Genomic DNA, 21,790 nt, shown 5'->3' with positions numbered 1-21,790 from the left:
AAACCGTAGCTTCCGCGGCCGGGCATTCAAGGCGGGCAACGTTGGGCACGGCAACTGCTGTGTCAGAAGGTCCCGCCGTGCGGACCATTAAAACGTGATTTTAAAAAAAAATAAGCATTTCCTTTGCACGAAACAAGCATTACGAGGTTTCTGCAACGCTATTGCGTCAATCAACGTTGACTTAATATTTGCTTTTAGTGTCCCTTTAACTCTTTGAAGCATATGGATTGTCTTTATTCTAAATATTCAGTGAGAAAAGGTTGCAGAAAGCATATTGGACGCACAAAAAAAAGTTGCTGCTGGTAATAGACCTTATGCAAAATCTGCTGCCATCTAACGGCTGCCGAGTGCATTTCCACCATGTTGAAGGCTAAGCACGTTCCGCATGTGTACTCCCGGAGCGTACGCATCAACGTATGGCGGCTGATAGGACTGCCAATGCCGGCATATTTTCGTGTGCCATGTTGCTCAGATTGAGGAAACTGGGATGCTGAAAAAATGTTTGCAGGAAACTAACCTCGATGTTATTATATAGATTTCCTCGCGGCCGACGAAAAGCGGCAGGTCGTTCCGTTGCTGCGACTGCTGCTTACGACTAGCGCCGTGTTTGTGTTCGCCATTCTGGATAGATGCGGTATGTGACAGCATTGGTATTCATTAGAGAACACTCTTTCGTGACATGCCGGAAGGAGACAGTTTTCGCGCCGTTTGCTTGCAGGCACAGACAAACTGGCTTCGTGTACGAGCTGCAAAGCTGCGTCGCGGCTACTCGCGCATGCCTGCGCTGCTGTTGACAAACAGACTTTGTTTATTACATTGCGATAACAATTACATGTTAGAGAGTTAGCTCGTGCACGTCATCGATTCTCAGCGAACGGACCAATTGTGCTGGAGCGTGTTGCTTGTAGTTTGTTTTCGATTGTGGAGTTTAAAAAGGTAGCGTTTGGTAAGATGCCTTACGCGCGTATCGCTTCAATACGCGTATTTTTCAAGCATTTCATGTGCTATCGCTGCCAAATTCAGAAGGGTGGCCTGGATGTCCTGACCACGCCCCTTACTTTTTTTTTTTTAAATTATACCCCAAGAAGAGCACATATCAGGTTCTCCCAACAGCTGACCCCCTTTGGAAAAATTCTTTATCCGCCCCTGTTGCTATGAAATGTTAACAGATGTTTCATGTGTGTGGCACTTTTGGTATGAAACTGAAAAAAATGCTCTTCTGGCAAATGTGTTACATTCGACCGTGACCTTTCGTTGAGCGCTGAGGTAGTTTCGCAAGCATTCAGTCGGCAACCCAAAACTGCCTTCCTGCAAGGGGTTCTAATTGTAAGGTGCCAGGAGGCCCCGAAAGCGACGACGTCAACGCGAATATTCTTGGCATATCATGTTATTTACGTCCACAAGTCGGAAGGATATAAAATATGAGCTAATCGGCATCGACTTAAAGCAACTAACGCTTTTCATGTTCACCTTTCATGTGCGTGAAACACGGAATTTTTTTTTACATTTTAATCGTGCGGTAATTCTATACATAACATACGTCGGTGACTACAGCAGCGAAATATTTTTTATTTCAGCAATAAAGACGAGAGCAACGTTTCGTTCAAAATTAGATGCACAATACATGCACTTACTGTCATCGCTGTGCCTAGCAGTGTTGCTCGCTATAGCCTCCTTCCAACCATCCTACACTACACGCATAATATTTAGATAGCTAACAACGCTTTATTCGCTACACTGAAAACAGAACAGGCAAAATTTATAACCTAGGGCAAAGCTTCATTTTTAACGACGACAGGCTTACATGTCTTACTTACTTGGAAGCTGATTTTTTGCGGTATTAAAAAAGCAGCGTTCTTTTTCTTCCGAAGGCACAGTGGTACATTAGAACTTTGGCACAGCCAAATAGTTCTTTATGGTTGTGCTTTTGGTGCTGCATTCCCCACATATTTGCTTCGCTGCGAGCACCTTGTTCGTTGAATGAACATAGTGCTTGCTTTTAGTTTTGTTTTTTGCTGCATATACAAATCAGTATAAGACACAACTTAATCTTCTGAATTCACTCAGGCATCGACAAAAAGGCTAAAAATCCTGAATGGGGTAATACGGTGGATTTCAAGAATTTTATTTACAATATACTGCAGGCCCATTTCGGGCCCTAACAGGAGAGGCAAAAGTGCACTCAAAAAGGCAATACATAGGCATATTTAGATACAGTGAAGCCATGGACAACAGAAAAATAATAAAGTAAGCAAAATGCAAAAAAAAAACCTAGCAAATCCTGCAGTCTTCCGATTGTTTTATACATTGCAGTGATGACAACGGTAACGAATCCCACTTGTTGCAGGAAAAACGAGAACTTGAAAAGGTTAGTTTTGGTGCTATATGGTGTTAGTGATCCTTCATGCCGATGCTTCGTAGTTCGTGATGTCAGTGGTGTTACGTAAGGGTCAAGATTAAGTAATCATTCGGGATGTTTCAAACGGAAGAGGAATTTTAAACTGTCAATTTTTTGTCGTAATTGCAATGATTTTATTCCATAATGATTCATTAATTGAGTCAAAGAGTCAGTTTGATGATATTTAGAATAAATAAATCTAACTGATTTTCGTTGGATCATATTCAGTATTTCGTTTAGTATGAGGGTCACAGACAATGGACATGTACTCGAGCTTGGTTCTTATAGTAGATGAATATGCTAGCAGTTTGACGTCGGGTGGGATGTGCTGTAACTTGTGTCGCAAAAAGCATAGCTTACGAAACGCGGATGTGCAAATGTTCGAAATTCCGACAGAGTGTATTAGTTATCGTGACGCCGAGGTATTTGTAACCGGTTACCTTCGCATCTTACCCACGTACGGAGCAGAAGCTTGGAGGCTTACAAAGAGGGTTCAACTTGAACTGAGGACGGCGCAGCAATGGAAAGGAACATGATAGGTGTAACCTTAAGGGACAAGAGGTCAGGGAACAGACGAGTGTTAAGGACCTCTTGGTCCAAGTCAAGAAGAAGAATTAAGCAAGATGGTCATCAGGAGTAACAGACTAGATTCCAAGGGAAGGCTAGGTGGGATGAAGAAGTATGCGGGGCAGCAGCAAGCATGGGACCGGGTGGATTGACGGAACATGGAAGAGGCCTGCAGTGGGTGTATAGTGAACTAGAACATACATCCTAGTGGTGCGAACGGAGGAACCTGGCAATGCAGCGGCTGAAATCGAACGCGTCTCCTCGCCGCAAGGATCGTGGCTGCACTTTTTTCTAGCGCTCCGATGCGTTCGCCTATAGTGGACTCACTATACGTTGCTCTTTTTGTTGCCACCCGCAGTTATTATTATTTTTTTGACAAGCGTCCAGTGCTGACAGCACTGCTCGGCGCCGCCGTTGAAGAACGGTGAGACACCGTGAGCTGGTGTATATCTGGTGTCTGAAATATTGCAGCAAAAGGGAGAGTTGGGCTAGTTGGTTTGCGTTCATATTGAAACAGCGCAAAAGACGAGGACACAGAAAGACTACACAACACAAGCGCTGAAATGTGGTAGCTGCGCCTTAGTCGAATCAGCTGTAGTGAAGAAAATATGAGTGTGATAATAAATTATAACGATTCCAGTTCACTACAGACACCGCTTAGACACCGCAGTTGTACGTCCTCCTCGAAAGCGGAGAAAGCACGCATCAAGGAACCTTAATGTGTCCGCTGCTGTGACATCGTGTAGTTAAAGGCATTCCGAAGTTAACTAGCGTATTTCGGCATGGTTCCCCAAGAAACTGCTTAGAAAATAATCTCGCGTGTGTCCATTTGTGAAGTTGCTGCTATGTAGACATAAGGCGCACGATGCAGAAGAGGAAGACAGATTCTCGCTGTTTCGTTCCGGGATGCAGAAGCGGTCTCCCTGGTGTTCCTAAGGCGTCTTTGTTCGCTGCCCCCAGAGACAGTGAACTGAGAGAAAAGTGGGAGCTCACTATAAGAAGGGATGACAAGCCTTTGACAGAATCATCAACGGTCTGTGAGCTCCACTTTGAACCTGAGTGCATCCTGCGGGATACACGTTCTGTGTTAAACGCGTTAAACAGTTTTATTTGGGCATCCGCAGCAGCTCTGCGGACGCAGCCTGCCAGCCATTCCCAATGACAGGCTGCGTCCACATATATGTAGCGGGCGCTCAACTAAAACTGTCTATCAATGCACGGCACGCCTACAACGACGCGGAACGCGGAGAAATGCACACAAGAAACGCGCGCAAGCGCCTACAGTAGAAGAGGCGGTGCGACTAGAAAAAGTTGCACTGGCGCCACCTGGATTTTTCTTCGCCAAGAGGAACGCCTGAACCCTCCCGTTTGCGCCACTAGGAAGTTTGTTATAGTCCACTATAAGTGGGCGTAATCAGGCTGATGATGATGATGACCTTCTACAGCAGGTCAAATAGTCTGCTACATTCATGATGGTATTTGTGACTGCCATGGCATTAGCGCTCGGCTGGTTAATCAGAGTAATTTTATTCAAGCGCCCGTGGTCAAGTGGATTGTTATCCTCAGCTATATTAAGTTGGAGCAATTTCGTGGAATTTATAGTGGTTGTCTGTTTTATGTACAACTTTGGAAAATCTCAAATGATTTGCGAAATAATAGGATTAAGCTTTTCATGCACCATTCGGTATATCACACTAAAGATAGTAATTTAAAAGCGAGTGAATGCGAGCCAGTTTGTACGTACCCATAGTTAAAAACAGTGCCAAGTAGGCACGGACAAGAATGCACAATCCTATGTGCATTCTTGTCCATGTCTACTTTGCGCTGTTTTTAACTATGGACACTAAAAATGTATTTAGTGTCATTCAGAGGACGGCTTCCTCACTTAACTGATATGTCATTTGCTGGCAGTATGTCTTCCGAATGTTAAATGTTTGGCATCATGCTGTGTGAACGCAGAGCATAAATACACATACAGAGTGTTTGAAAAATTTAAAATTTATTGTTGAGTACTGTGTAACCGACTGATATACATATAAAGTTTTATGAACATTGTTGCCGTTCCAGACACCTCGGCTACTGACCCAGCAGTTGTGGGTTCTGTCCCAATTGCTGTGGTCGATGGAGGCCAAGTGCTGGAGGTCCATGTGCTTTGATTTAGGTTAAAGAACCCGAGGTAGTTGAAATTTCCTGAGTCCTCCACTTTGGTGTGCCTCGTAAGGAAATTGAGGTTTCGGCTCGTAAAACCCCAGATATTATTATTATTACCATTGCAGACGCTTGTGTAACTATTGTTAAAGTTAGCAATGCTCATGAGGTTTTCACATGTCCAACCAATAGTCTGTTTTAATAGTGGGTCTTTGAGAGATATCCGAGACCAACGCTTAGGTTGGCATTCCCTGTGACATGGAAATGACCACCATTTTGCTCAGCTGTTGAGTGAAGCATTCTTCACATCCAGTAATGTAAAAAGTGTTGCAGGGTCCCTGTAAAAATAATTGATAAATTCTATCCAAAAGCGACTTTCTATCTTGAATCTTGGATCACTTCCTTTTCGGTTGCACAACTCAGTACGAGTGGTTTTTGGCTGCCATCGATGTTCTCTTTAGATTGCACCACAGCAGCAGCACAAACGCACACCCTGTGCAGTCCAAATTTAAAGTGATTGTAATTTTCGCTGCCCTGAGAGTTTTCAATTTTTTTACACTATCTATTTGTGCTATGTCACAAATTATGATATAGTCTTATAATCTTGAATGCATTTGTCCAGTGTTTTATGACCTAGACATGTGCACACCTGTTCCATGCTTGAGGTGTGAAAGAAGTACATGAGAATATGAAGATTATACATTTTTTATGTAATACTTTACATGGCGCTGGCAGCTTTTTGCAATAACACATTGTGGCTAAACCACTTTGTCGTGTTCCTGCACCTTCATACACGTTCGGCTGATGCAGATCGAGTGCTCTGAATATGTTCGGCTGGTTCTTTCAGGGTACCGCTCTCCAACTCGAAGCGCTCTGAGGCACTGACCTCTCTTTGACATCTGATCATGTGACTCCCCCGCCTTGTCCGTTTGCAACAGAAGAAGCTGTAACGTGTTTCCTCTTCTGGCCTTCGATTGCTCGGGCGAGTAGCTGCAAGTTTGGCTCGGACACGTGTTCTCTGGTTTGGATCAAGAGTGTGCTCCTCATTGTAGCAATCTGAGTCGGTGCGGTGGTGCCCAGCCGAATGTACCATTACAAAATGAAGCCTTTTACATTACAATGCCTTTTAAACCTTTGTACCACTGTGATATGATGACATAAAAAACAGTTTGGATATATACGTATAAACCACGAAGAAATTTAATCAAAATCAAGGCACTACTTTATTCAGAAAATGTGGGACACACGTCCGGCTGATGCATGAGAGGGTTTTCAAAAGTGGGAAAACATTGTCCCACTGACTCATGAAGGCACTTTCTTGCGGTCACGTTGGATATTCAGCATGAAACGGCTGAAACAAGTGATGCAGAGGAGCACGTCAGAGGTTTTGCCAAGGTATGTTGTGTGCATCTCATTTCCAGCAGTAGAACACTGCCTGCACCTGCGCGTCTTCCGAGCCTTCATAGGGTTGTGGTCTGTTCCTGTAATGCTTACTTCGCTGCATACACAAGCCGTTTTTTATCCCTGTTGTCCTTTTTTTCGCTGTCTAAATGGTCAAGCACTGCAGTTGTCTCTTAATATCTGCCCATTTTTCGGGAGGTATATTATATCAAGAAAATATTCCCATACACCATTCATGACAATTAGGTTTAGTGAAGAATGTGGCAGTGTCGCACAGGATTGTGTTTCGATGCATTTCTCGCTCGAGTTACTGCGCAAATTTGCAAAAACACATGATGACTGGGAGCTAAAGTTGCCTCTTTAAAAAGCAGGAAAAAGAAAATTACCTGGCATTTTGAAAGGCCGATTTTTGTTTTTTATCTCAATGAGAGGAAAAATCGGAAGCATTCGTCAGAAATGGATGAAATTTCAACAGTATTCTGGCATTACCGCCACCTTTTGAGAGTACACCGAGGCAATTTTTCTCGAGCTTACAAAGACTAGTGCAATAGCAGCAACTTAGCATTGCGCTAATGGCGACTGGTGATGCGGGAGAAAATTTTATTGCGATAGCAATTATATGGACAGTCTCGGCTGGATTTTGCCGTCGCCGTCATGCACCGTATATGTATAAGTATGTATATATATATATAAAAGCCCCAAAGAAAAATAATTCAGAAAAATGCTTCCGAAGCACGGAATCGAACCAGGGACCTCTTGCTCTGCAGCGAGTGTCGCTAACCACTACGCCATGAAACGCAGATCCTCTACGTAGCTAACGGCGAGCATTATATACACACCCTTTACCGCTGGACGGACTCAGAGACGGAAGGCGCTTATAAGCGTTTCTTCATTACCAGCGAGATGGCACTAGGAGCACGACGGGCGCATTTAAAAGTCGTCGGCGAGCTCGCTCGCTTCTTACATTTGCACAGGGAGAACCTTGCCCTTCCGCTGTCTGCTCGCGTGGTTTTCTCGTGGTGAGGTGAGGAGGGGTGTTTCAAGCTTTCACCGTGATGTCCGCGCTCATGTTATCGAGCGTACGAAAGTCACTCGAGCTCAAGGGACTCCGCTAAACGAACAAACAGATGAGCGCGAACTATCAAGTGTCACAGCTCAACACTTGGAGCACGCTAGTTTCCTTCGCTGCTTCGGCCGCCTTTGCAACAGGAGCGCTGTTCAAACTGAGAATATCCATTGGCGAGCCTCACTTCGTATAGCATTAGTTTCTTGCTATCGCATTCATTGCTTCGCCCTTGCGGCGAAACTGTGACTTCTTTCTGCACAACGAAAAGTGGGACGTATGTGCCCTGCTGACACAAATGGTTAAGTAGCAAGGGTTTGAGATGTCAAATATTGCGGTGTGCTTTAAGAACCACTCCACAATGAAGCTGTAGAGAATTATGCTTGCGTGCTTTGCAGCGGCAGGTTTTGCTCACCTTGAGAAAGTTCATCTGTGTGATAACAGAGCATGCATGCTGCTTTAAGGTTTTCTTTTGTCAAGATGCCTTCTCACCCTTTGTGTTGTGTCTTCATGATCGTTTTGTACAGTCCTTCCTGCACCATGCTGTAGTTCATAGTAAAGATGGAATTCTGAAATACTCCTTCTGGTCTTCATATATTTTGCTGTGTGTTGCAGCTATCATGCATAAAACTGGCTGGCAGCTGTTGCTTTGAATTTACACTCACATGCTGCAACTTTTTATCACTGCCGAGTGTGACACTCCTGTCCATCCAGTAATGCCCATTCAGAAGGAAACACAGCGCCGATCAAAAGTAAAAATATATTATTAAAAAGACATTTCGGCTCCCACATGGGAACCTTGTTCACAATCTTCCGAAACGTCTTTTTGAGAATATATTTTTACTTTTGGTCGGCGCTGTGTTTCCTTTGTCCATGTCTTTCCCCGGCCAGGCGGGTTTCCGCCAAACTCTCGACTTCCTATTCAGAAGATACTGATTGGGTGGGAGGGGGGACTGATCATCAGCTTGCTTGAGCAGCCAAAGAATACTGCAGTGCTTTGACATAATAGTTGTAAGTGTATTGAAACTTTTATAACAATGGAGCTGTTTGAGCCGGGCGTAAGGTGTAATCCGTGGACTGGAAAAAAGAATGCGTATGCACCACAGAAAGCGGGTATGTGCCCAGCAGCTTCTACAATAGCATAATTGTGCATAGTATTGTCTAGCAAGGGGGTGGGAAAGGGAAGTGAATGTGAGGATGAGTGATGTAAGGGTGAGGGGGCCACAGAAAGCGGGTATGTGCCCAGCAGCTTCTACAATAGCATAATTGTGCATAGTATTGTCTAGCAAGGGGGTGGGAAAGGGAAGTGAATGTAGGATGAGTGATGTAAGGGTGAGGGGGCCACAGAAAGCTGGTATGTGCCCAGCAGCTCCTATGGTAGCATAGTTGCGCATAGCATTGTCTAGCAAGGGGGTGGGAAAAGGAAGTGAATGTGAGGGTGAGGGATGTAACGGTGAGGGGGCCACAGAAAGCTGGTATGTGCCCAGCAGCTCCTATGGTAGCATAGTTGCGCATAGCATTGTCTAGCAAGGGGGTGGGAAAAGGAAGTGAATGTGAGGGTGAGGGATGTAAGGGTGAGGGGGCCACAGAAAGCTGGTATGTGCCCAGCAGCTCCTATGGTAGCATAGTTGCGCATGGCATTGTCTAGCAAGGGGGTGGGAAAAGGAAGTGAATGTGAGGGTGAGGGATGTAAGGGTGAGGGGGCCACAGAAGGCGGGTATGTGCCCAGCAGCTCCTAGCATAGCATATTTCCACGTAGTATTGTCTAGCAAGGTGTGGGAAAGGGAAGTGAATGTGAGGATGAGTGATGTAAGAGTGAAGGGGCCACAGAAAGTGGGTATGTGCCCAGCCGCTCTATCATAGCATAGTTGTGCATAGTATTGTCTAGCAAGGGGTGGGAATGGGAAGTGAATGTGAGGATGGGTATTGTAAGAGTGAGGGGGCCACAGAAAGCTGGTATGTGCCCTGCAGCTCCTCCTAGCATAGCATAGTTGTGCATAGTATTGTCTAGCAAGGGGTCGGAATGGGAAGTGAATGTGAGGATGAGTATTGTAAGAGTGGGGGGGCCACAGAAAGCTGGTATGTGCCCTGCAGCTCCTCCTAGCATAGCATAGTTGTGCATAGTATTGTCTAGCAAGGGGTCGGAATGGGAAGTGAATGTGAGGATGAGTATTGTAAGAGTGGGGGGGGCCACAGAAAGCTGGTATGTGCCCAGCAGCTCCTATGGTAGCATAGTTGCGCATAGCATTGTCTAGCAAGGGGGTGGGAAAGGGAAGTGAATGTGAGGATGAGTGATGTAAGACTGAGGGGGCCACAGAAAGCGGGTATGTGCCCAGCAGCTCCTAGCATAGCATATCACGGCAAGGGGGTGAGGAGGAGGGAAATGACGTGAGAGTTAGTGGAGTGAAAGGAGGAGGGAGGGCAATAAAGAAAGACACTTAAAAGAAGGAAGATGAAGAAAGAACTCGGCTTGGGTTCACCAGGTGGTGGCATTTGCTTTCCAAGCCAACTTTGGGAAATAGCCTAGCCAAGTTTGGGAGAGCCTAGACAGTTCTAAAAAAGCCAAGTTAAGCCTAGAAAAGCCAGAAATGCTGCGTTAAGGCGCGTTGCGCCTACTTTTATTAAGGAATTCGCCCAGCTCCGCTCTTCCTTCAGGCTTAGCACCACTAGTGCAAAGCTGTTTCAACTAACACATCGTCGAGACTTGTCTGAGGTGTGTTTATGGGGCAACAGATTGTGAAAGAAATATTCATGAAGACGTAGTTAATGAGGTTCCACATAATAAATGGGAATGAGGTGATGTGGGAGGTGCTGCTGGTGTAGGCAAATCTTCTGACATTGGAAAATGAGTTGCTCGGCACGGCACACATGACTTTGGGTTCTACACGACTTGCTTTTTCATAATATATCACGCTGACACATAGAACTTAAGCGTCCAGCCAAGAGATTTTACATGCTGCTAGTGTAAGTAGTAAGTTTTGTTTCGTCTGAATTTCTGAATCTCTTATTTTCTTAGAGTATAGTGCAAGAAGTTGTGTTTAAATGACTTAGTCTTTTGTGTTACCAAAACTGTCTAAAAACAATTAGAAGAAATTTGCTAAACATCCTTGACTGCATAGGCAGCAGGGAGTCTGTCAAACAGGAATGCTTAAGTATGGCTCAAATGGGAGTTGCTCGTGGATATAGGAGTCCTAAAAAAGAGCTGTGGGAAGAGGTCGTTGGAACAGTTAAAAATTGTGTAGGCAGTTTGACTACAACTAAGGCAACTAGTTCACACAGTAGGTTAAGCCAAGCACCTTCTATCAAGGCAGCTTTGGGTTAATAAAAATTACTCCAATGGCTGCATTCTGTGATCTTCCACTCGTGCATTGCAAATTGTTGTGGCCACACTCGGTGCTTTTGTTGTGCATCTCTTGACCACATGCTGCCACCAACCTGGTATTTACTTGTGTGGTGCAAATGCAAGAAGGCCGGTCTGATCGAGTGCCGTCACAAAACAGTGCTGGGTTCCAGTACGGTGAAAGCTCGTCATGGTGGCAAACGATGAGCATGTTTAGCACCTTTTAACAAATTACGCACATAAATTGGTCTGTATAAGAGGTGAAGGACCTATGCAGTCCAGGCTTGTAAAGCATAAACCATTTGGGGGTAGTAAATCACTTGATTGTGCACAGCGGGGCCCATCGACCGGCCGCGGTGAATCCAGCGGCCAATGCCTGGGACACGTCGTCGCTGCTGTGGCTGCCGGACATGCTGAGGGGCAACAGGCAGCCGAAGGAGCAGCCTGACGAGTGTGGCGAGCCAAGCCGAAGGCCGTGCAAGGCCAGGCAGCAGCAGCCGCCACCGCCGCCCTCGGTGCGACAGCCGGCCGCTCGTCGCCGCACGCCGCCTGATGGCGGCCCCAGTCGGCGGCCGGCGGCCAGCTCGACTCGCGCTAGACCCGAACCGGCGGTGGCGGCGCGAGGTTTTCGCTACGTGACGGTGCAGCAGCAGCAGCGCCGTACGGCGCCCCGGCGAGCCATCGAGCTGGAGGACACCGCAGTGGTGGACTCCTCTGCAGTGGTGGATGATGAGCGGCGTGACAGTGCGCCGTTGGTGATGGTGCGTGATGGTGATGACACTCTTGTGCTTGAGAGTAGGCCCGAGGACGGTGCCGCTTTGGAAAAAGCCGCATCGGCCATCGTGGTCAACGCTGATGAGGACGTCCAGGCCAGGGACACATCGCCCGATGGCCGCTTTCTTAAGTTTGAGGAAGAAATTGGCCGTGGATCCTTCAAGACCGTGTACAAGGGGTTGGACACTGCCACGGGGGTGGCAGTCGCCTGGTGTGAATTGCAGGTCAGTTGCTTGTGCCATGAAATGTTCAATTTACTTGTTGTCTGGCCAGAGATGGTTACTTTTTATGAGACTTTTTGACTAGTGTCAGTATTATCAAAGACATGCAAGCTGTAATGAAGTGAGAACAAAAGTTGCCAATAAGATCTGATTGAACTACATTACAAGGGTCTTTATTTAACCTCCGAGAAAGGAGTTATTTCACATGCTGGGACTGGAATGAAAGAGAACCTGTGCAGTCTAACACATTGCTGTACCATTTTCACAGGGCTTGTCTCACCTGACTTGGGTCTCCTGTACTTGTAGAGGACACACACTGTAGTACATACTTTATGAAATTCACGCAATTGAGAATTTAAATTAACCACAATCTTGTGTGCTGGGTGTTTGAATAAGATATAACACCTCAGTGGAACTGTGAACATCGAGACAGCTTTCATGTTGACAGTGACAGATTAAAAAAATGCCAGGCCTGCACAAAACACGCAGCATAGCGAAAGCTGGAAGGGTGGCCTTTGTAGAGCCCGTTGTAAACTCTCTTTGGGCAACTACTACACCTATATCGCATAGTGCAAAGTGCCTGCTCACTTGCAAGGTACCCACTATGCCATAAATAATTATAATTTTTGTGAAGTAAGGAAGCACCCCCTAAACCATTATTAGGCCCGTATACACAAACCAACCTTACCCTTATCTTTTGCCCTCCTTACCTTCTGGCACTTAACGCGTTTCATAAACAAACCTTATGCCCCAATCCAACCGTTCCTTAACCTTATCGCCGTGAAAAGGTGGCGTTCAATAAGGTAGCCCGGCAGGTACCTTAAGGCGCCACTTATGCGTTGCGCTATGGCTGATTACGCAAGAAGCTTTACAAAGTCATTAAAGAAAAGGTGACGTACGCGATCGGCGTCCATATGTGCAATTTTTGCTGCAAGTATGTGCTCGGCAACCGTCAGATTTCCGTGGAAGATTTCAGCGACGCTGTGTTGCTCAGCAGATTCTGCTTCTCGAAGCGAGCACTTCATGTTCCCGAGCTTGCCGCTGGAAACGAGCCCCCACTATGTCGGTTTTCCCGTGCCACCACTCGTTCAGCTGCTCGTGGCCCTCGGTTTGTGCGGCACTTTTCAAATTGTGAATGGTCACTTGGTGGTAGGGTTGCCACCTTTTACCGAAAAAAAAACCGGCCCTTCGGGGCGGGGGGGAGTTAATAGGAGACTAAAATAATGTTGAACAATAGACGCTATTTCAATTCTTCGGCATGCAGTGCCATTTAATGTAACGTTGCTTTCATTGAGCCAAATAAACCCAATGCACAAACAAAAGCAGCACACTCAGCTAACCAACTATAGCCTAATTGCTGACATAAAAGTACCCGTGATTGGAATGACGCTTCGCTTATTAGTCTGAATGTGCTGCACTGAAAAAGAACCACAATGCTTCGTCCATAAAAAAGCTCTTCTTTGCCTCTGAATCCAACAGGCCAGTGGCATTGTAGGCACAAAGGAACGTTAAAATGTGCCTACGCCACAAAAATGTCGGATATTCATGTGCCATACACGCGCAATAATATGCTCTATTTCAATGATCGCTAGACTTGAAGGGATCCGAGAAAGTGGTTGACTAATAGCGTAAGAGTTTTGGTGATTGACGATAAATATTTGCCGTCGTAGTTGTTGAACTACGCGGTCGGGGACTGACCGCCGGTCAGCCCCCGACCGCGCAGGTGGAATTCCTCAGTCAACACGTGCGGTCAACACGAAGAAGAGTAAAAAAAAAAAAAAATACTCGGGATACGATGAGCAAAAAACCGGCCAATGATGGCCGGTCTTAGGTGCGGACCGGCGACCGGCCCCTTGTCTCAAAAACCGGCCCGGCCGGTCCAAAACCGGGCAGGTGGCAACCCTACTTGGTGGGCATACGCTAGCCATACTGCCGCGCATTATTAAACGTGGGAAAAAATCACTGCGGTTACGGTGTGGAAGCGAACGTGTTTTACTGTGGGATGGGCTACTTTTTCTCCCTTTTTTGCACTCATGGTGCCGCTGTGTGGCCGCACATCGCTCTTGCTGCTTTGAGCTGCTCCCACTTTCTTGTGTTGTCCTTCACTAACACCGCGTGCTATCACAATTTTTAGCTATCACAATGCGACGCTTTCAAGTCGATGAGCAGCGCTGGATCTTCAGTGAAATTCTGTTTTCGCCTTTCTGCCGCATTCAATAACAAGGCATATGTATAACACACGCAAACAGCCACACACGCATACACGCAGGCAGACGGAGAAAAACTGCTCGCAACTTGACGCTTCTGTCGGTGCCCTCGTAGAAACGAGTGCTTCGTGGACCGGCGCATCTGCCTCTGCGTGCCTAGGCGCGTCTACGCGAGCCGCTGGTTGCTATGACAACGGAAAAAAAGAAAAGGAGCACACGGCTACCGACATACCTACCTACCTAACTACCTAACGACCGACCGACCGACCGACCGACCGACCGACCGACTAATAGTCGGTCGACCGACCGACCGACTATTATGCTTCCTTCAAGCTTTGGCAAACTATAAATCTGAAGTGCATCGTAAATATTTGTTATAAACTTTGTGGCATTGATTATAAACAGTACTTAGAGCTCAATACAGCACACGTACAGCACAATGCTCAGCTCACGGATAAACTACAATATGCCCAGGGCTGGACAAAGATACTTTGAAAATTATCGCGATACGATACAAGATACTCAGGCAAGAAGTATTTGAGATACATATACAAGATACCACAATGCCGATTCTATCCAATATGATACACTCCAATTGTATCTTAAGATACTTATACATTCGGAAATTTGTTATTATATATCTGTATATACAGTAATGTAGCACTAAACGCTGATGCACTAAAATGTTCGCTTGAAAGTTTATTAACTGCGACCAATTTTGTTTCATTTGAATGAAATGTCTGTTAGTATCTCCAAAGTTTTGTATTTCTTGCTGAAGGTATATTACTTTTGTTCCGAAACAACTTATTGGGGTTGCTTACTATGACAGCTCTTTATACACTTCGCTGATAACGGTATTTGCTTGCCGCTTTTTTAACTGGGTGGAGTCAATGCTCTGCTTGCCGACCAGCTAGTGGGCTGACATCTTCAATAAAATGCTGCACAATTGGTGCAAATACCATTGTTAAGTTCTGCCTTGCCCATAAATCTATCACGGTTTTCGCAATACCCGATCACCGGACAGGTGTACATCAGCGAGAACGCTGGTAGTGACATTCTTTGCGACACATCTTGTTTACGTAGACACAAAACTGCAATTACTTTTATATTCTACTTATCTGCTGGCGTAAAGCGTTCATTAGCGACATACTCGGTGATGTGCAATCTCCTAACAATTTTTCTTTTATGAGAGAGCATCTGCAGCCCAGAAAATGTGTCAGACGTGTTCTATAGTTGCATGAAGTGCCGCAGGACACCGCAGCTGTTCACACTATATTGCCACTTAAACTCCGATTACCTGGTGATTAGTAACAGTACAAATATTTAGAGAAGACTAAAAAAGAAAACAAATATAACTAAGTAAAATAGAAAAACGGTTCTGTGTCAAATACAGCGAATAAGTATAGGAACACGATACAGGCGGCACTCCCAAGAGCTAATAATAATTGTTGAGGTTAACGTCCCACAGAACCACGATACTGCAACGATGAAAATATCACTGACTTGCAAACACTTTAATAACAACGATCGGCAGCCATAATTCCATCTTCTGGCTCCTCATCTTCCTCCTCTTCCAGTGCCACACCAGCAGCTGTGGCTGCGCTCCTCTACCACATTCAACATATAACAATATGATAATGATAGGCGCCATAGTGGAAGGCTCCGGAAATTTCAACCACGTGGTGTTAAATAACTTAAATATAAGCACACGGGCACCGAATTGCGGCCGCCGTGACCTACGGGTTATCAGTCAAGAACCATAACCACTAGACCACCGCGGCGGTTAACCCCTAATAGCCATGACAATTAGGCATTTAAGGTTAAGGCATTTAAGTTTAAGGCAATTAGGCATCTAAGGCACAGAAAATTCAGTGCCTATGTAAAATAGTGTTAGCCGACTTGTTGAGACGCATTAGAAAAACGGAGCATTTCGTATAACAATGTTTCTCCAATCCCTTTGCTAGCATCTTTGAGATGGCTCCTAATAAGTTATCTTATTATCACGAAAACTCAATTTTGCCATTTTACTAAGCAGTAAGCAGAACTTTTGTTACTGTATACTCCACACATGCGCAGATTATTATATATTTGTTCTCAACGTCGCCCTGACATAACAATAAACTTAAGTAGAATATAAGTCTGTAAACAGTAGGATAGATAATGCAGACAGCTAAAAGTAATAATAAAGCAGAGAGCTTACGCTGCCAGCACGTTAAAGACGTATTGCCGTAAGCAGACCTGAAAAAAGCAATACAGACACATAGGTAATGTATGGGACGGAAAAGGACAGTTTAGAAAAAACTTGTGCTAACAATCCAATTATGATTTTGAATGCGCCAAGATAGCTTCTGTTAAGTGAATGCTTGTTCTGTTAAATCCAGCATCGGTACCGGTGGTGCTATAGCTGTTAAAATCTTATTTGCATATTAGTCAATCTCATTGCATGTAAGTCAAACTTGCATCGACGAAGTCCTTCAATTTGCCGATGTGTGAAAGCCACAAGACGCAACCCCTTTTCTTGCATTCTTCAGACTTCGTAACGACACACAATGCAAGAGGAACTTCGATAAGGACACTACGGAGGCATTAGAATTTGTGCAAAAGACACCGCACGCATTGGAGTATGTGGCACAGGATAGTAGCTAAGAGTCAAGTGCCATAGCACTGACACAATTAAAAAAAAAAAAGAAACCATGAAAACAAAATGTCATCTGGGCATAGACGTTCACATGTTTGTCAAAACGACGCGAGTGCCACCATGTGACTCTGCTCCCTCAATAGGGAACCCAAGCTCAAGTTTGTGGCGCGACGACAGCGCCGCGCTGCGGCTCTGGAGAGAAGCTCTGGCGCAACTGGGTGCAAGCGCTGCCGACTCAACCTGTTTGTCGGCAGCGGGAACGCGCGCGTGCTCTACTCAGTTGGTGCGGGGAACTGGGGCGCCGTGCCGACAGCTTGGCACGCTGAACCGAGAGACTTGCTGTGAGAAGTTGCATTTCCACGTGAGCAGAAGCGACCCCACGGAAGCGCAAGCGAGGTCCGAAGTATTGCGGTGTTGTGGCCTGCCACAGCAGTGCAGATAACACGAAGGCACGTGACTCACGTGTGAAACTATATCGGTTCCTGAGCGTGTTGCACAAGAAATAAAGACAGCAAGTGTGGATAGCTGACAGCGCTGTCTCGCCTTCTATTTTGGCTGTCTGAGTTCATCCATTTCGTTCATTTCGACTACATGAGTCAGTACGTAACTCGGCGAATTCACGCAGCGACTACAGTAATAATTACTCGCGGTCTTCTCGCATTGTGAAAGTCCAGTTACTAACTGTAGAAACAGCGCTAAAAGACGGGACAACCAAATGTGTTTTATTCTTCCAGTTGTGGGGTTGCACACGCAACCCATTGTCTTCAACGCGGCGGCACCTCGGCTTCGCGCTACGTTTGTACGCGCAGTGGCGAGGGGGGTTGCGTGGGAGAGGGCACGTGCCGCTCCCGCAGCCCTTCGTGCCCTGCTCCCTGGCCGAAGTCGAGATGCCCCGTTTTCCCTCCTTGCCCTTTTCTGGAGAGACTCCTCTCCAGACCCCAAGGGACGCGCGTGGCTTTCTTGGGGACCGCCTTGTCTTTCGACTCGAGCAGCGGTGACGACCACAGCTTGATCGAGTCGGGAGCCACCCAGACGCCATCACCCCCTGCGCAACACCCGGTCTATTGTGAGGTAACACTGCCTCAGGGCCGGACTGCGAAGCCACGAGAGGTGAGTCGAACCTTATCGCTCTCAATCTCGTGTGCTTCCCATTTTGTTGTTGTTTTGACGTTGTCGTGCGGAACTTACTCCGCCGCTTCGTTCTTACCTTGTATTTTGTTGCGTTGGTGGCGCTTTTGACACAGTAAACTGTGTCAGGCAAAGAACTCGTCTCTGTTACCACTGGCCTGAAACCCGCCGCGGTCGCAACTTACGCGAACCGCGGGATAGGGGGTCACAGCTCTGACTGTTAGGGCTGCTGCGTAGCACCTAGTAGCGAGTAACTACACTCCTCTAGTGCGCTGTGTGATCCAAAGACGGGGCAGTTTCGCACGCGCGGATCTGCTTGTTACAAAGTAACCCCTATATTTGGCGCCCTACGTGGGGCCAGTGGTTAAACAGGACGAGTAGTTTGTGTGAGTGACTGCCGCTACACGAACAACCATGGCAGCAGACGAGGCTGACTTACAGCCGCTGTTCACGCTGTCAAGGGTGGCTGCCAACAGGCAACAATTCGAAGCGGCGGTAACTGCTACCGCACAGTCGGACCCTACAGCGAACATTAGCCACGGGGATCTGATTTGCTTCGGTGAGGGTGGCGCTACACATGAGGCCCTCCCTCCATTAGATTGTCCGCTCGAAGGCGCGAGGCACATTACGCCGAGCCCTTTGTCCAAGTGCGCGGAGAGCAGGGAGCCACAGCGGCATACCGGCTCAACGCAATCAGCTCCTGTGCCAGACCTTACTGGCCAGAGCGAGTCTCCACAGGTTTTAAGGGATGCCTTGCGCCTGATTGAGACTTTGACGGGTGTCGTGCAGAACACTCTGCTGAGGCCCAGCACAGCTGCGCGACCAAGCGTAAAGGTGGACTTACCCACCTACAGCGGGTATCATGACACGGTCAGCCCCAATGATTACCTCGACCGCATGCTGACTTACCAGCAGGCAACGGGGTTGTCCGATGGCGAGATGCTAGAACGCGTCGTTCCAGTATCACTGACTGAGCAGGCTGCCTGGTGGTTCCGACTTACCGGCCACCGGTGAAGCACGCTGAACGAATTCCGAGCGAGGTTTCGCGACGAATTCTTACCCGCTGATTACCAGCGTCGCATGCTGCGCGAGTTAGAGCGGCGTACTCAGCATCCGGACGAATCCTTGCTCGAGTACGTGAGGGCGATGGACGAGCTCTATCGTATTGCTGACCCCTCTGCTCTAAATTGCGAGAAGGTGGAGCGAGTCACGCGACAAACGCACCCCACTTTCGCAGCATATTTGAGAGGCGGCAAGTTCAGGGATTTGGACGAGCTGGCCTCGGAGGCAAAACGCATACAGGCGGACATACTCGCCTCACGTGCGTACCGACCACCACCCCCAGCGTCGCAGGCACTTGAGCCGCGATGCGCGTGGAACGGAGACAATGTTCGCATCCGTCCACAGGGAAATGGTGTAGTTGCCTTCAGTGACGGGCACTCGAGTAGCGGTTGGGACATATCTGACCGGGCTCTTGACCCGTACACGTACGCCATGCGAGCAGCACGCGCTGCCGATGGCCGAGGTACGCAGAATCGGAGTCGACATACCGATCCGAGGACGCTAGAGCGGAGCGCACCCGGAAGGGAGCATCCGATAGAGAGGAACGGTGGCCAAACGGCGCGAGGCACAGCACGCCAAGCCCGAGCGCGGCCGACCACCCTCTGCTATCGTTGCAACCAGCCGGGGCATTTCGCCCGAGATTGTTGGCAACCCGCAAGCCGAGAGCACGCGCTTTCGGGAAACGAGCGGGGCCGCCGGTGAGCAACACTGCATGGCCGGCGGCAAACAAAGCGGTGCTGATTGAGACACATGAACTCCTAGCCCCGCTGGCTTGTCGTACTGGACCACCCAACGACACGCCAGTGCCACTTATTGAGCTAACAGTCGCCCGGCGCAGGTTTTTTGCGCTGTTAGACACGGAAGCAAGCGCTTCACTCTTTGGCGACGAAGTGTACGATCATCTCTGTCGGAACGCTATCCGGCTTAGATCGAGTAATGTGACTTTCCGGCTCGCCAGCGGCTCGGCGCAAGCAAGCGCTGCCGCTCGGCTAGTGGTGCGGTGGGAGAAACGGGTCAGGCGGCAACGCCTAGCTTACCTCCCCGGCCTGTCGGTTCCTATCATTCTTGGTAGAGACTTCCTCGCCAAGACGGGCATTGTTATTGATGTCTGCAACGGAGGATATAGGGAGCGAGCATGTGGCACCCTGAAACCTTTCGTTTCCTTTCAAAAAGCGTCAGAGACAATTACGTTCGATGATGCTTCGCGCGCAGACCGTCCCAACAATTGCCCGAAAAAGTCACTCGTACATGTTTCTGCCGGGTCGACAAACCGACCCGCGGAGAAAGAACGCGCCGGAGGGAACGGCTCCCCTCGCGCGCGTCCCCCATCCCCCTCTGCGGAGGCACTGTGCACTGCAGAGCGGAGTGAAAGGGACCACCCGCTGCTCAATAGCTCAAGCAGTTTGACGGTGGAAGAGAAAGCTCGCCTCTCATCGCTTCTGAATGAATATGACGCCATATTCACAGAACAGCCTGGCTGCACTGCGCTAGTTAGGCACAAAATTGAGACAGGCGATGCTTCTCCTTGGAAATGCAATCCTCGGCCGGTGAGTTTGGCTAAGAGGAAAGCATTAGACAGCGCTCTGGATGAACTGCTCGATACAGGCGTTGTCGAAAGGTCAGAGAGCCCATGGGGTTTTCCCGTGGTACTGGTACCTAAAAAGGATGGGACGACCCGCCTTTGTGTTGACTACCGTCGCCTGAACGAGGTAACACGCAAGGATGCATATCCGCTTCCTAGCATTCCCTCGATCGTGTCCAATGTTGGCGGAGCGAAGTACTTCACTACGCTCGATGCTAGCAGAGGATACTTTCAAGTGGAGGTAGATCCCCGTGACCGAGAGAAGACTGCCTTCACTTGTCACAGGGGCCTTTTCCAGTTTACCCGTATGCCATTCGGTCTTGTCGGTGCGCCTGCGACTTACCAGCGCCTGATGGACCGCGTCTTAGGTGATGCAAGGTGGCACTACGCTCTTGCTTACCTGGACGATGTCGTGGTATACTCACGAACCTTTGATGAGCACTTACGCCATCTCAGGGACGTGCTGGAGCGTCTGAGGTCGGCGGGAATAACGCTAAACCCGGCCAAGACTCAGATTGCCGAGACCCGAGTAACGCTACTGGGTTTCACGTTGGATAACAGTCGCCTTCTGCCGTGTGATGACAAGGTTCAGGCATTATTGAACTATCCATCACCGACAGACATAGGTGGACTGAGACGCTTTCTGGGGCTGGTGAACTTTTATCGTCAGTTTATCCCAGACTGCGCTGCACTGCAAGCCCCCTTGACACTTCTGTTGAGGAAAGGTGAGCGGTGGAGATGGGGTCCCGAGCAAGAGGAGGCACTGTGCAACCTCATTAAAGCGCTCGCGGAAACCACTGAATTAAGGCTAGCGGATCTCAGCAAAGATTTTGTGATCCAAACGGACGCCAGCGACCTCGGCCTAGGAGCGGTTTTGCTCCAACAGCACGAAGGTGGCTTGCGGCTGGTAGCTTTTGCTAGCCGCTCCTTGACTCCCGCAGAGAAAAACTATTCAGTGACGGAAAAGGAATGTTTGGCAATCATTTTTGCCCTGAAAAAGTTCGATTACTATATTGATGGAGTTCAATTTGTTATCGAGACTGATCACACGGCACTAACTTGGCTTAGACGCCTAGGGGAGCCGAGCGGCAGACTTGCACGATGGGCACTTTTCCTGCAGCGATACGACTTTACCGTTCGCTACAGGAAAGGAAAGAGCAACGTTGTGGCGGACGCACTTTCGCGCGCGCCCGTTGACTGTGAGGAGAGTAACATTACTACTCAACTCACCTTGCCCGAAGTCGTGCCCGAGAGCGACGTA

At 47.9% G+C, this 21,790-nt stretch overlaps 1 protein-coding gene across 6 annotated transcripts in view; it reads left to right on the top strand.

Moving 5' to 3' along the window:
• The window catches only part of LOC119372693 (serine/threonine-protein kinase WNK4), a 352,802-nt gene that overhangs the window by 11,998 nt on the left and 319,014 nt on the right, over positions 1-21,790 (top strand). For all 6 annotated transcript variants that reach the window (XM_049419747.1, XM_049419751.1, XM_037643142.2 and 3 more), the window contains exon 2: positions 11,252-11,915. In XM_049419747.1, the coding sequence (XP_049275704.1) occupies positions 11,328-11,915 (588 nt within the window). In that variant the 5' untranslated portion in view covers positions 11,252-11,327. The remainder of the gene's footprint in view (positions 1-11,251; positions 11,916-21,790) is intronic.

This window comes from Rhipicephalus sanguineus, chromosome 10 (assembly GCF_013339695.2).
Source record: "Rhipicephalus sanguineus isolate Rsan-2018 chromosome 10, BIME_Rsan_1.4, whole genome shotgun sequence".
Classification (NCBI taxonomy): domain Eukaryota; kingdom Metazoa; phylum Arthropoda; class Arachnida; order Ixodida; family Ixodidae; genus Rhipicephalus; species Rhipicephalus sanguineus.
Note: the sequence above shows the minus strand (reverse complement) of the source record. Positions and strands in the feature narration are given on the sequence as shown.